Here is a 16,125-nt window from a genome sequence, read left to right on the forward strand (position 1 = left end):
GCTAAATTTATATAAAAACATGATATTTAACTACAAATACATGATACAGATATAATCTAAAATTGTTTATAGATTCCCAACAAAAACAGATCGTTTATCCATAACTATTTTTTCTTAAATAGTCATTGCCTAGTCATGATATAGATCTCATTGTATAGGCGTAAGAGGCGTGGTTATGGTGGGCGTGGCTTATACAGAAAGACACGCGATTGGCTGTAAGAACACTCAGCTGTTGTCCGTCACGACAGCCAGGAGAAGCTCAGTAGTGTGGAGTCCGAGGACACACGAGTGCGTTTAATCTGACCGCTCGAGACATCGTATACCGGCGCGTCATCGCTTATTCTTAACCACATGAGTTGAAATGCTGATCTTATCTAAGGAAATACAACCAGACGCCCCGCTGTGTCTCCTCTCCGGCTGATTATTAGTCGCCATTACGCAGTTAATGTTATTAAGAGTGTTTGCGCCCGCGTTAGTGCAGTCCCTGCAGCTCATTTCTCTTTCAGTAGACCACTAGAGGTGGACTCTCCGTCAGTCTGTTTACAGTGGCAACACTGAGGACGCCTTAAATAAAGCCTTTATCTTCATAACTGACACACTGAGCGACACTGACACGATGTTTGAAACCAGAGGAATCCCCTTTATATTGCTTGACATCGCGTGCCTAATACTCGGTAAGTAGTCTTGCATTTTAAGAATTGATATGAACAGATATCGTCTTGATCGCAGCGAAGAGAATGAGAATTATGTATAACACAGGCGATAGTGTTGTACAGAAAGATATTAATATATAAACTCACTAAAAGCGTATCTGGACGTGTCAGTTGTTTTAGATACATGTTGCCCTGCACGTTATTTAATAGCATGGCATTCAACATTGCAATAATGGTACTGACATATTATCCACATACGAAACCCGTAGTGTGCGTCATAGTGCGTGCTGGAGCCTACTTGCATTGAACATGCGTTATCAACGTTTCCGTAATAACAGGGCGTTACCTTATGCAGAGAATTTATTATGCATAACAGTGGCTTAAACATCTCTGAAAATTCTTTAAAAACCCCACGTGAAACCCTACAGCTTTTTTTAAACAGCAGCCTATGTTTGTAAAGTATACTATTGCATGGTTACATATATGTATATACACGTGGGGCTCTCAGTTTTTAACCCAAATAAAAAAATAGGGTTTATTTAAATAGTGCTTCTGTATAATATCATAAAATAAAGTCTTAGTTTACAAAATTATTGTTTAGAAGAAATATAAAGTGTATTGAACACACCTGGTGTGACAACATGCCCCACCAGCTGAGCTTCACAATAAACGGGGTAAGTTGTCACAGTGCAGGCTGTCAAGATAAAAGCTAACATTCCTATGATCATGTAAATGATTTAACTAACAAATATTATAGTGGACTGTATGAATTTCTAACATTTAAAATACATGTGACAAATTCCTTGGGGCGTTTATGAAAATATCCCAGTGCGACTACTAGCCCCACTCTCCATTAAAATGCATTGATGCAAATGCAAATGATTTAAAGTCCATATCCAAATAATCACAAATGACTTAAAGTCATGAAAATTCTTTGGTCAAAATATGTGGGAACCCTGTAATTTTTTTAACGATTATGTGCTGAATCTAGTTGTTTCCCAATAGTCCTTGCTCAGTCCTACAGCATTTATGATGGCAGTTTTGATCTGTATTTATTTAGGAATTTTCCGTGCACTGGGGGAATGTTTTTAATGTTTTTTGTGTTTTTACACAGGGAACAAACAGATTGGACTTTCCACAAAGTAACCGTCTGAGTCACTTTCATATTATGGCTATTTGTTCTTGTTCTTTGATAAATGTGCCAAGACGCAGGAAAGATTTTAGCGAAATTTTAGAAGTATTTTAAGTGTAATGAAGTATAAAACTAGAGTTTGTATAATGGTAGTATTGGCAGTTTAACACATATTCTCATTATTTGTCTCATATTCAGTAGCTCACAGTCATGACTTTCACATGCCTTTCTGTGTTTTAAATTGGCAGTTGTTGATTTTCATTTGCAAATGCATATTTACATACCACCAGTACCACCTAAACACAAACTCTTGAGAATACACAGTAGAGCCATACTGACTGTTTGAAGCCAAAGGCTTTCCTGTTTGTTTTGCCATTTGAATTACAGTGGGGCTTAACTGGAGCAATAAGCAGTTCAGGTTTACCTCTTCCTCCTTTTAGGCTTGAGCAGCCAGCTTTATCTATATGTGTGCGTATGTCACATGCGCTCAGCTTCAGCAACAGACTCATAGTCTTTTCTGGGAGAAGAGCCTCAGGCTCTGTGAATGAGGGTTTGTGTTGTTTTCCCATAATGCTTTGCAACAGCAGCAACAATAGGCTGAGGCTATAGAGGATTCAGAGTTTACATAAGAGGTCTCACGTTAGACTTTAAACCGTCAGGTCACGTTAGTGCAATATTGGATAGATAAAGACACATTAGCATCAGCTAAAATGTGTATGTGACATAAGCAATACGGCTGGTATGAGCACTAAGAAAGGATGACAATTAGTGTAAATAAGTGTTTGAATTGTAAATAATTTAGCCCTTGATTTTGAAAGACTGATAATGATATGGTGGTAATTTCTTAATCCTCTCTACTAGTTTATTCAAAAATATATAAAAATATGATTCATTAAAAGAATACTTAAAGAAACCTCTTCTGAATATACATATATATATATATATATATATATATGTAGAAATGTACAGAAAAAGAAAAACCTAAAAAGGAAATTACGTCATAGAGACTCATATAAATGTGTCAAAGTCAGTAACCACAAGTTATTAATGTAAACCTATTCTGGGTTTTTCAAAACAACATAAAAACCACCATGAACTCAAAGTACATGTGTAAGAATGTGACACGTTTTAACATTGATGTATGGCTTGTTGGACAATATTTAGCCGAGATACAACTATTTAAAAATCTGTAATCTGAGGGTGCAAAAAATCTAAATATTGAGATAATCACCTTTAAAGTTGTCCAAATGAAGCTCTTAGCAATGCATATTACTAATCAAAAATTAGGTTTTGAGATGTATGTTAATGGTAGGAAATTTACCAAGTATCTTCATCGAACAAGATCTTTACTTAACATCCTAATGATATTTGAGATAAAAGAAAAATTAGTCATTTTGATCCATACAATGTATTGTTGGCTATTGCTACAAATATACCTGTGCTACTCACGACAGGTTTTGTGGTCCAGGGTCACATAAATTATTTATTGAGGACACTCTTATATGTCATTAACCCTTTGTAAAACTGTCATCATACACATTGACTACATGTTTCACTTTAAAATAACTCATATTCAGAGTCAGAGTCTATGGCACCACCTGTCAGGTGTCCTTTGTCATTATTATTCCACAGACGTCATGTAATTTTATTTTTTAGGTGGCAGGAGCCGTTTATCAGCATTGGAAATCAGCCCATGCGTTGATTGGTTGGTAGCCCCCTTATCAAGTTGTTAACCCATTGTTAACCCTTCTTCACCAACAGCTGGCCTCCCGCTTGCAGCGTTTAACCTGGGTAAAATCAAACCGTATCAGCGGGGCTTTTTCTGTAATGATGAGAGCATCAGCTATCCCTTCCACAGCAGCACAGTCACCTCCACTGTGCTCTACACAATGGGCTTCACACTTCCCATATGTAGTGTAAGTAATATCAGATAGCATTCACACAAGACATGCCCAGCGTCATCCCTTACAAGTCTGTAGTGCGCTCGAGCTTGTTTTGAAGAATGTTTGGCAACTCATCTTGAGAGTTTAATCGGCTGTTACAGTCACAGGAAGTGGCCCTTCATTTTGAATGAACAAACAGACAGATAGACACCGAAGAGCAGCTGTTTCAACATGACCCCTGACCATTGAACAGGTGCAAATTGAAATTTCAATAGAGCTTTATTAGGTACATTGAAAGCAGCTGTTCAAGTCACTTCATTTGGGATCGCGGTAGGCTAACTGGAAGAGACCACTGTCGCTTGAGGGATAGTTCACCCAAAAATGACAATTCTGTCATTAATTACTCACCCTCATGTCGTTCCAAACTCATAAGACTTTGGTTAATCCTCCAAACACAAATTAAGAGATTTTTGATGAAACGTAAAGTTTCTGTTCCTCCATTGAAAAATCTAGGTAACCAAAAGTTAGAAGAGCTAAAAAAAGTCATGAACTGATTTCAAGTGAAGAGATATGATCACTTTACATAATGAACAGATTTAATTTAACCTTTTATGTACATCTAAACAATGATAGAAACATACATAGAGCACATCATTTATGGTAAACATGGAAGATCGTTTTTATTTATTTAGACAAAACTGTTCAGATTTTTCTTATTTTTTTTTATTTAAAGGGGTCATCGGATGCTAAGTTCACTTTTAAATGTTGTTTGAACATTAATGTGTGTTGTTGTACAAATCTACCCTATAATGATAAAAATCTATGCAGTGGTTTTTAATTAATCTGTAAAAATAGTATTCCCTTTTTCCACACCCACGATAGTTGATTGACATGAGTGTCTTACCTCAGATCAGCTGCAACAGTCCAACCTTCATTGTTTTGATGCCGGAGCAGGGAAGTAAGTTAGACAAGAATTGAGCGATTGAGGTGTTGTGTTGCTGGATGTAATGATGAACATAGTGGTCGTCATTTACTCCCGACATCTGAGCCGCTGAAGATGCAGTGGATTACGTTTATTTGTGAAGGGAATTAGGGATGGGACGATAAATCGTTGCAACGCGAATCGAGAAATGCTTCAGCATCGATTCAAGATTTTCCGAACACATCGCGATTTTTTTCTCAAATCGAATCTGAGCTTAGTTTTGAACAGCAGATGGCACTGCTTGCTTTAGAAACAGCCGTGCTCTGCTCATTTCCAAATCCTTACACGCACTTGAGCCTAAAATAATCGTTTATACAATTTGAAAAGGTTGAAGCGAATTACAAGGGTGTTCGCAGTGGGCTGTGTTTACAATAATCTTGCGTCATAAAAACATTCTGAGCCGAGATGTAATTACATGACTCAGCCGAAGGCACAGGTTTTCTTCAGCACTCTTCTTCATGAGCATTTGAGTGTGCGGATAAAAACTAGATTAAAGCGCCATCTGCTGTTAAACTCTAAGCTCAGAATCGATTCCAAAGAGAATGGCGATGCAGTCGGAAGATCTCAGAATCGATCCACGAATCGATTTATTGTCCCATCCCTAAAGGGAATGCACCTCCCGATCTACATATATCCATCTATGTTCGTGCAAATCATTCATGATCCAGCTTCACTTACAGCAGAAGTGAGTATAAGAGTTTTTTTAATGAATCTTTGCGATCACCTTTGCTAATAATGTGCTAGTTAGCAAGTTCAGCGTCTAAATGCAGCTAAAGTAAACAGGCTCGTCACTCCACAGAGAGAAGAGAGGCGCGGGGCGAGCAGAACTCATTAACATTTAAAACAGCCCCGACCAGAATAGGATGATCTTTGCAGAGCTGATTTTGCCAAGGTAAAAAGGGTGTTGTTTTACACAACCATTGAGAATTTTTAACCAAAGTATATTATAGACTTTTCATTAAGACCCTGAAGAATCATATCAACTTGTGGAAAATGGGCATCTGATGACCCCTTTAAATATCTGGCCAATATTGGTTATTTGGTTAGGCCATAAAATGAAAGCAAGTTACATGTTCTGCAAATTTGTTCTGCTTCTGTATAATAAATGAGGCCCAATGTTTCCGGTAATAACATGAAACAAGCAAAAAGAATTGCTTGAGAATTTGTAAAAGTCTTTGATGTGACAAACAAAAGACAATATTTGATATTTCAGACAAATTGGGAAATTATAATGCTGGTGTAGTTCTGTGCTGAGTCAAAAATAAAAACCATCACTCAACTGAAGGTGTCCATAAAAGACCCTTCCACTGTAGACCATTAATGTTGTGGTAAATTGTGATGCACTACATGTGTTTGGTGTAGACACAGTTTCAGGATGAAAACAAGGTACTTTTTGCAGCTCGGTTGCATCCAGGAAATGTTTTTGTTCCTTTATGTAGGGATACTCTGGGCATGTTGCTTTTCATTAACTTTTTAGCCAAGGATGTCCACCAAGTACAAGAAATTGCCTTAAATTTTAGATTAGCTCAGATTTTAGGTATTTCGGTCTGGGAATGCATTTAAACGCAGTCTCCTTCAATCTACTCCTGCTGCTTTTTTTAGAAGCAACTGCAAATTGGGCAGAGTTTGTGGTTTTCATCATGAGAGGGTTCTTGGGTTTACCAACCTAACCACAGAAACTTCCTGAATATGTTCAGGAAGGATCAGGGTTTGGTCACATCTCAAATATTCATGTTCAGGGTTCATGCTTGTTCACCCAAAAATGAAATTTCTGCCATTAATTACTCACCCTCATGTCATTCCAAACCCTTAAGACCTCCATTTATGTTCGAAGATCAAATTAAGATATTTTTGATGAAATCCAAGAGCTTTCTGACCATGCATAGACAGCAACACAACTACCACATTTAAGGCCCAAAAAGGTAGTAAGGACATTGTTAAAATAGTCCATGTGTCATCAGTGGTTTAACCGTAATTTTACGAAGCTCAGAGAATACTTTTGTATGCAAAGAAAACAAAAATAATGACTTTATGCAGCAATTTCTCCTCTCTGTCAATGCGTGTTCATGACAGAATGATGAAGGAGACTGGCACACAAGAGAAGAAATTGTTGAATAAAGTTCTGGCATGACAACTCTCAGGGATTGGCATGGTAATGTACATGACAGTGTTAATGTATTTGGTCTTGGTGGAATAGATCTGCTACGCTGCTGCTGCGGCAGAGCAAGTACCGAGACTTGTTACTGCCAGTGGATCCACAACATGCCGCTGTAAGCATGTAAGAAATACTGCTGCTGCACATATAACACATATGAATAACCCCTGTATAGCATACATGAATCATCCCGTAGCAGATCTAAACAGGTGGAGCTGGGGAAGGTGGAGGGTTTCTGAAATGCGCTGCAAACTGCTACAGCAAACAAAAGCCAGGTATTTGAATATTGAGCAGTAAGCTCATTTTGTACCGATACAGGAGAGAACCAATCAGCTGCCATGTGACAATGATGTCACCAGGTCAAACTGAGCTAGACCTATCGTACTGCGCCATCTGGAGTTTCATGCCAGAACTCTGTATTTGTTGTTGTTTTCTTTGCGCAAAAAAGGTATTCTTGTAGCTTCATAACATTATGGTTGAACCATTGATGACACAAGGACTATTTTAAGGATGTCCTTACTACCTTTCAGGGTCTTGAACGTGGTAGTTACGTTGCTGTCTGTGCAGGGTCAGAAAGCTTTGGATTTCATCAAAAATATCTTAATTTGTTTTTCAAAGATGAACGAAGATCTTACGGGTAACGACGTAAGGCTGAGTAATGAAAGAATTTTTCATTTTTGGATAAGCTATCCCTTCAATTGCATAAATATTTGTCAAAAAAATCAGCAAATAATAAAATCTAGGTCTCATGGAAGACGCATCTAGGATATTGTGATCCGTCTGGAATGTGATAAGAGTGGATAGTTGATATCTTCTGGAGCACAGATGGCATGTTTTTTTCCTCTAAAACTTCTCCAAAAGTGTCAGCAATACTTTCCGTGAATAGCCCAGTATGACTTCTATCCCACAACCCACAGGCTTGAGAAAACCTCAAACTTCCCAGATTGCAAGATTTGGGTTTGACCTCTGTGTAAGCAGTCTTTAGCTTCCACTTGCCTGCCACGCCAGTTTAGGCAGCACGCAAGTGATGATCTGAACAGCCGATCCGTTTGCCGTTAATGTTACACCGATGTTTCTAATGACTCTGAAATCCCATATGTTCAGCCAGCACATCACAGACCATGACAATGCAGCTTTCACCGGGGATAGCAAGAAGATACGGTGTAATTTTAGGAGCCTTCGGCTGGTGCCGGGTAACCTGCTCTGATCCACATGGCTGATACCAGCTCTTAGCGGATTTAAGCGGTTCATGGACTTTACACGCACACAAACATCTCAGCAGACCATATTCACTGCATGTTGGGTAAATGTCTTAATCCCTACCACATGCTTTGCTTCCACGCTTGAGTAACCTTTGTGTCCCCAACAGGCTTGTAAAGTTTTTGCTGGTGGTGTCTTGCAACAGTTACCCCTCCTGCACCTTTGTTACCACTTTTGTGTTTCTAACTGTGGTGGAGCAGCATTTAAGAGCTCTTTTATAACATAATGGTGTGGGAAAAAACATGGAACATGCAATTTTTTAAGCTGTAAATCCTCGTTCACACTGACCAAAGTCAATGAGAGTTGCAATGCAATTTTGACTACCAATGGGAGAATGTTACTGTGAGTGTTTACGGTGTTCTATATGATTGCCAGATACAGTGATATAATGACGCAAAACCGGATGGGATGAAAAAAAAAATGATGAAAAAAAAATGATGGAAAACCGTGTCAGCAACCTTGAGCAACTACTAAAAAGTAATTTGTGAACAGGGCTTGAAAGATGAGGATGAAAAATGAGAACTTCACACCATCTGCTATATTTAAATATCCAGACGTACAAATTACTCATCCTGTTGACAAGATCTTCCCGCCATCATAGCGTGCCGTTAAATAATTTGAGCTTTATTTGACACGTTCCACTTCCCATGCTGACCTCAAAACCACAGGAGAATGAAAACAAAGCAATAAAACGCACTTTAACAAGAACATCCTACTTTACTCAGAGTGTAACTTTTAGCAAAATTCAGCCCAGGCTGCCACACCACCTATTTGCTAACCCTTTGTTCATTACGTGTTAGTAGAAAATTGAATGTCTGTCTAACTCACAGCTTTTCTTTCTGTACGAGCACCTCTCAGAGGAGAACAACCTTTACTTGACTTGGGGAGAATAGGGTACGGGGCACTCTGTTAACCTTTTTGTTTTCTCTCTCACTGCTTTTTTGCTAGTTGGACTCCCATTTGCAATACTCACAATACAACACAAAACATTCAAACGAGGATTTTTCTGTAACGATGACTCTATCAACTACCCATTTAAAGAAGACACCATTTCCTATCAGTTATTAGGAGGAGTAATGATTCCTATCACTGTGCTTACTGTAAGTGCCCATCTGTTTGTTACACTAGCAGCTCTTTCCCCCTTCCTGCATCTCTGTCCTTCTCTCATTACGCCTATTATGCTTGCCGCGTGCTCCTCTGATCGGTACGTCTGTTCTTATGCCAGCTTGAGAAGCAGGACTTTGAGATCTAACCACAGTTCAAAGAACAAGCGATCCTGTAGATAGATACTTAAAGGGATGGTTCACTCAAATTTACTCATACTTATGCTGTTCCAGACGTGTATGATGTGCTTGCTTTTTTTGAACACAAAAGGAGGTGTTCTGAGGAAGTATATAGTGTGCTTTCAGTGTTGGAAAAGATGAACATAAATAGCCCTTAAAACTTCTCTAATTGTGTTCCCTAAAAGAAAATAACTATTGGGTGAACTGTTCCTTAGAAATGAGCATTTTAGCAGTATTTAAACTAATTTAAACTCTTGTAACAGATCTTTACAGGACTCCTAAGCCAACCGATGGAGTGGAAACATTGTCTTATGGTCTTCTACCCACATATATTTTCCCATAAAAGCCCATACACCACAGACAATCTTGTGGTGAGACGTTTAGACTGGAGTAGGAGTCTTTCTGTGGTTACATCTCAAAACTGTTTCTTTAGTGAAGGCTTTTTATCTTGTGTGATAGCATCTACAATTCAGCACTATCCTTTTAAGGGTGTTAGAAACATCAGTTTGATTAAAAATGTTTAAAATGAGCTTACCTGTTAAGGATAACATTTCCTATTTATATACACACAGACATATACATCTATATAACCACAGTCACCCATGTGAGCTCAAAGCACATAAATGATTATCATTAGCAGTAACCACAAATGATTATAGGTTACTGCTGATGTATATTTATTGTATATTACCCAAGCTCTATAATTGATTGAGAGAGAAGGTAATACAGCATTGCAGTCACTAGACTGTAGTCATTGTAGACCCCATATTATGAAATTATAGACGGATACACAGTCTATTCAGTATCTTGTACTAGTCTTCAGAAGAACAAAACAACTCCAAAAAACTCAAGTAAACCATGTGAAAACTAGTTGTGAATCAAGGATCTTACGATTTCTGAAACTGACTGTAGTCCCATCTTTCACAGCCTTGTTAATGTCAAAATATGGTGTCTACAAGGCCAGTCTCTAAAGGAGGTAATGCAAACATGGGCAGTGTTGGGAAGGTTACTTTAGAAATGTAATAGGTTACAGATTACAAGTTACTTGATTGAGCAAAGTTGCTTGCAAACGGCAAGTTCAAACTAGACATTTTAGGGATACAGTGCAGTCATACCACTTTTCTTACACAACATTTCACCACATAAATAATTTAGTAGTACTAGTTTGTTAGTTATCTTATAATCCATTACAGTGTACAAAAAAATAAATAAATAAAAAAATGGCTGCAGCTGCGTTTGTATGAAACAATAGAGTAAGTCCATGATACCAGGATGACAGAATTAAGAAATTGTCTACATAATATTGAATTGAGCTTTAATATTTTATTAGCTAACCAAACGCAAAGCTTCCGCCAAGTAAAACTATCAAGCATATAGCACTGACTTAAGTTGCCCCGAATGAGTCTGAGTTATTAGCTTTTACTAGTTGTTATCAGGGAATAACATACCTTGGAATGTCATGACTGACCAATCAGAATCAAGCATTCCACAGAGCCCTGTAATAATTTATTTTAAACCACAAATTCAGACTTTTTTTTTTTTTTTTTTTACTTTTTTGGGGTTTTTTATGCCTTTTATTGTGACAGGACAGTAGAGAGATGACAGGAAAGAGCTGGGAGGAGAGAGTTGAGCGGGATTAGCAAAGGGCCTCAAGACGGGAATCGAACTCAGGTCATCGTGAGCGCAGTTGCGCTATATGTCGGCCCCAAATGCAGACTCAACAGCTCTTATTTACTTTGAGATCATTGCAAGGTTAAATACAGATGTGAAATCATAACAAGAAATAGTTTAATAGATATGAAACTGGGTTTGAAATCAAATGTTTGCATACTTATGACAGAAAACACTAGCATCTAACAATGCCTTGGAAAAAATCTTAAAAAATAAAGTTTATGCATAAACCCAAATAGGAAATAAAACGGGTATCAAATAAGCATGTGTCCTATTCTGTGTCCTAAACTTCTGAAACATTCGTGTCTCATTTTAGAGCAGCCAATGCATTTTATGAAAGAAGTAAATTAAATCTGTAAGTGGGGGTGGGTGTGTGAAAAAATTCAGATGTAATCCCCTTTGTAATCACTGGCATTTTTCAAAAGTAACTGTAATTTAATTACACATTTTTTCTCAGTAACTGTAACTAATTACAATTACATTTATTTTGTAATTAAATTACATAATTCCGTTACATGTAACTAGTTACTCCCCAACACTGAACATGGGTAACTGTGGTGTTACAAACATTTTATGGAAATCCTTGTGATTGCTGCATTGTCAAGTGCTTGTTTGATCTTGTCTTCTATTCTTGTACGTGTGGACATCCTTATTTGATTCAGAAACAGACCTCAAATATTTTCATATCACAAACACATGACTGGCTGAAGCAAATGTTTTGACCTTCTCACCAGAACAAAGAAAAGTAATGCTGCTTTGCTTCCTCTTCCATCACAGATGATCATAGGGGAGTGCCTTTCAGTCTATCTAAACCGCATCAAATCAAAGTCGTTCTGCAACAGTTATGTGGCCTGTGTCTATAAGGCCATTGGCACCTTCTTGTTTGGTGCCGCCATGAGCCAATCACTCACTGACATTGCCAAGTATTCCATCGGCCGGCTGCGGCCACACTTCCTGAATGTGTGCAAACCAGACTGGACAAAGATCAACTGCACAGGAGGGGCTTACATTGAGGACGACTTTTGCACTGGGGAAAAAGACAAGGTCAATGAGGGAAGGTAGGTAACACTCCCTTATAGATCACTAGTAGTCACTCTTCACCTTAACACAAGGGGTTCCAAATCTTGCTCCTGGAGGGCCAATTTCTTGCAAAGTTTAGCTCTGACTTGCTTTAACACACCTGCCTTTAAGTACTCCATGATCCTGAAGACTTAGGCAACGTCGGTTCTCACAGTGCCACTGTCCTGCAGAGTTTAGCTCCAACCCTAATCAAACACACCTGAACAGGATAATCAGGCAGGTGAGGGTTTTTTTTTTTTTGGGGTTGGAGCTAAACTCTTCAAGACATCAGCACTCCAGGACCAGTGTTGCCTATCCCTGGTTTAGATGGTTCAGGTGAGTTTAGGAAATTACCTCTACAGGAAGGTGCAAAATTGGGCACTGCAGTTGTACACTACTGCAGTGTTGTCCAATTTTGCCCCTGGAGGGGTTCACTGTCCTGCAGAGTTTATCTCTAGCACAGTATCACTAAAAAGTCAGGATCACTAAAAAACCTCTAGTTAGGTGTGGCACTAAACTCTGCAGGTGTTCAGTGACAAGAATTGCACTACTGCAACACACCCCTGCACTACTGGGTGTCCTGCTCTGGGTCACTAGTAGTTTCTCTTTACCTTAACACTGGGGTGCCCAATCTTGCTCCTGGAGGTCCACTTTCTTGCAAACGTCAGCTCTGATTTGCTTTAACACAACTGACTGGAAGTTTCCAGTGATCCTGAAAACTTTGCTTAGTTCAGGTGAGTTTAGGAGATTGAATTTCTAGGAGGTTGTATACTACTGCAGGTATGTCCAGTTTTGCACCTGGAGGGGCCACTGTCCTGCGGAGTTTAGCTCTAGCTCTAAGCCAAGGTCTTCAGGATCACTCAAAACCTCTAGGCAGGTGCTCAATGACCAGTATTGGTTACCCCTGCATTACTGGGTGTCCTGCCCTGGATCACTAGTAGTTACTCTTTACCTAAACATAAGGATGCCCAATCTTGCTCCTGGAGGACTACTTTCTTGCAAAGTTCAGCTCTAACTTGCTTTATAACAACTGCCTGGAAGTTTCCAGAGATCCTGAAGACTTTGTTTAGATGGTTCAGGTGAGCTTAGGAGATAAACTTTACAGGAAGGTGCAAAATTGGGCACTGCAGTTGTACACTACTGCAGGGAGGTCCAATTTTGCATCTAGAGGGGCCACTATCCTGCAAAACTTAGCTCTAGCTCTAAATCAAGGTCTTCAGGGTCAATCAAAACTTGTAGGTAGGTGTGGCATGATACTCTGCAGGTGCTCAAAGAGCAAATTTGGACACCCCTGCACTGCTGTTTGTCCTGCTCTGGATCACTAGTAGTTACTCATTACCTTAGCACAGGGCTGCCCAATCTTGCTCCTGGAGGGCTACTTTCCTGCATAGTTCAGCTCTGACTTTCTTTAACACCTGCGTGGAAGCTTCCAGTTTCAGGAGATAAACTCTACAAGAAGGTGCAAAATTTGGCATCCGTGCATGCAGTAGTACAATTTTGCACTTGGAGGGCCAGTGTCCTGCAGAGTTTAACTCAAACCCTAAATCAAGGTCTTCAGGGTCACTCAAAACCTCTGGATAGGTGTGGCATTAAACTCTGCAGGTGTTCAAGGTGCAGAATTGGACACCCATGCACTACAGTTTTACCTTTAACTGGAGTGCCCAATTTTGCTCCTGGAGGGCCACTTTCTTGCAAAGTTCACCTCTGACTTGCTTTAACAAAAGTGCCTGGAAGTTTCCAGTGATCTTGAAGACCTTGTTTAGATATTACAAGTGTTTGTTTAGGAGATAAAATCTACAGTAAAGTGCAAAATTGGGCACCCCTGAAGTAGTGTGCTATACACTACTGTGGGGATGTCCAATTTTGCACCTGGAAGGCCACTGTCATCTGCAGAGTTTAACTCTAGCCATAAATCAAGGTCTTCAGGGTCACTCAAAACCTCTGGATAGGTGTGGTGCTAAACTCTGCAGGTGTTCAAGGAGCAGAAATGGGCACCCCTGCACTACCGGGTGTCAGAAATGCAAGAAAGTAGGATTCTCTCAAATTTGTTCTTTAATGTGGTTCCATCCTGGAAACTTCCTACCCAGTCTAGCCTGCATCTGCATTCATTATCAGACAAGCTTGTCCCTCAAAATAACTTTGCCTCAAAAACTTTTAAAATAGATTGCTCTCGTAAGGAGTAAGGTGTAGTTCGGGGAATTCTCAGGAAGGTGTCCAATTAGCAGAACCCCGTTTTGTCCTGGAGTACTTTAAACTTGGCATTGAGAAGAAACTCCCTCTTTAAAATTGAAACAAACAGCTTCTTTCAACATCTTTACCATGAACCCTTTTTTTGGGTCAGTTGTCCACACTGTTGGCCACCCAAGCTCTTAGTGGAAATCTGTGGTTCACACGCTGTAGTGGTCTCTAATCCTGTGGTTGGCCGTTTCAGAGCACGCAGGCTTTCTGTTTGGGTTCTTGGGCCAGACTCAAGGCCAGCAGTATCCCAGGCCCTCTCAGAATGCTCTCATTTAACATAGGTGTGGTTCCCATCTCTCTCTCTCTCAGAAGAGCACCTCTTTGGTAGTTTGGGGTTTGCCTAGGAGACTATGCCATTTATAGAACAAATAAAGAGCAGTAGAGGGTCTGAGCCCAGAATAACCCAGATCACCTTTCACATGAGAGCATTCTCCTCAGGAAAATGGAGTCTTCTTGATAGGCAAGCAAGTGCATTTGAATGTTAAAGGATAAGGGGGTCATCCAGGTCTAGCTCAAACAGTCCTGTTATAAATGGTTTAAAAAACAAATCTGTATTGCCCGTAAGGTCAGTTTTGTCCTCATGGAGCACAGTCTGCAATTCTTTATTTTGGCTTCTGCACCTCACAGATAAATCACTTTAGCTCTGCTTTGTCTCATCTCATGACCGGGTCTGTAATTCAATCAGCCAACAGGAACATGAAGATCTGGCCTCATTATAACTCGCACACTGCCCAGATCTTTTTAAACTGCTTTTAAGTAGATCGATACCTAAGGTACATATTTGCAGTGGTCGAGTTTATGGCAGCTGTACTGCTTGAAGTTTTATTTGGCGTCAGTCGCTAGGCGGATGCTCCTAGTTGACAAGTGGCCTAAGCTTAAGTAAACAGGAACACACAAAAGCCTGCCGGATAGCCAGACCACCCTCCCTCTCTGACGCTTTCCGTGCTTCCCCTGCCCCGACCCCCACCGGTCAGCACGCTTCTCCCCTGAGCGTGCCTTTATCACCCGGAAAAGGGTTTGTGTGCTTTTTAAAGGAATTTTTTTTTTTTTTTTTTTTTTTATGGGACCAAATGGGACAACACAAATATTCGCCTAGCGTGGGGTTTAGTGTTGGGATTCCATCCTGCCAATTTGTCAAAGCAATTCTCAGTTTGTGTTTACAGATTTGCAAAACAAATGTCAGCTTTAACTAAAGGCTTCGTGGTGTTACGTAAGCACATGTCTGCATGTAGTAATTAAACAGCCCCTCTGTGTTGCCCACGTTGATTTCTCAATTGTTTTTGTTGCAGACTCTCCTTCTACTCAGGACACTCCTCATTCTCCATGTACTGTATGCTGTTTCTGGCAGTAAGTGTCTTTGAGTTATTCTTCTCCCCATTTGTTAAGAGGACAGTCCACCCAAAATATAATATTCTTTCCTCATGTGGTTCCAAACCTGTAGGACAGAATCTTTCCATACATTGAAAGTCTGTGGACCAATGTTGTTTTAGACTCCGACTTTTATTTTATGAACAAACAGTTGATGTTTTCAACTGATTATACAGTAGAAAAACAAGTTGTGAGGGCGAATTCATGATGAATTTTATTTTGAGATGAACTAAGCCTTTAATTCAAGTATATAAGGTATATTTGTGTTTTATACAGTACTGAAGTTCTTGATTTAATCACTTTTTAACTATAATAAGCATTACATAGACTAACAACAAACCAGAACCAAACTGGTTCATTAAATACCATCATTTGTGAGATAATAGGAAATGGGATAAATGTCTGTACATTTACGTTTTACTTTATTGATTTTTCCATTGG

The 16,125-nt window shown here is 39.4% G+C and overlaps 1 protein-coding gene across 3 annotated transcripts in view; it reads left to right on the forward strand.

The window, feature by feature from the left end:
* Window positions 1-243: 243 nt before the first annotated feature.
* plpp1a (phospholipid phosphatase 1a) overlaps window positions 244-16,125 on the forward strand; it is a 19,941-nt gene continuing 4,059 nt past the window's right edge. Inside the window, exons 1-4 of one of the 3 annotated variants that reach the window (XM_051121729.1) lie at window positions 244-674; window positions 3,547-3,701; window positions 11,797-12,077; window positions 15,606-15,663. In XM_051121729.1, the coding sequence (XP_050977686.1) occupies window positions 617-674; window positions 3,547-3,701; window positions 11,797-12,077; window positions 15,606-15,663 (552 nt within the window). In that variant the 5' untranslated portion in view covers window positions 244-616. Of the gene's footprint in view, window positions 675-3,546; window positions 3,702-7,426; window positions 8,109-9,013; window positions 9,166-11,796; window positions 12,078-15,605; window positions 15,664-16,125 lie in introns of those variants that run through there. The other 2 variants (XM_051121730.1, XM_051121731.1) reach the window with 2 other exon arrangements.

This window comes from Labeo rohita, chromosome 10, assembly GCF_022985175.1.
Source record: "Labeo rohita strain BAU-BD-2019 chromosome 10, IGBB_LRoh.1.0, whole genome shotgun sequence".
NCBI lineage: Eukaryota > Metazoa > Chordata > Actinopteri > Cypriniformes > Cyprinidae > Labeo > Labeo rohita.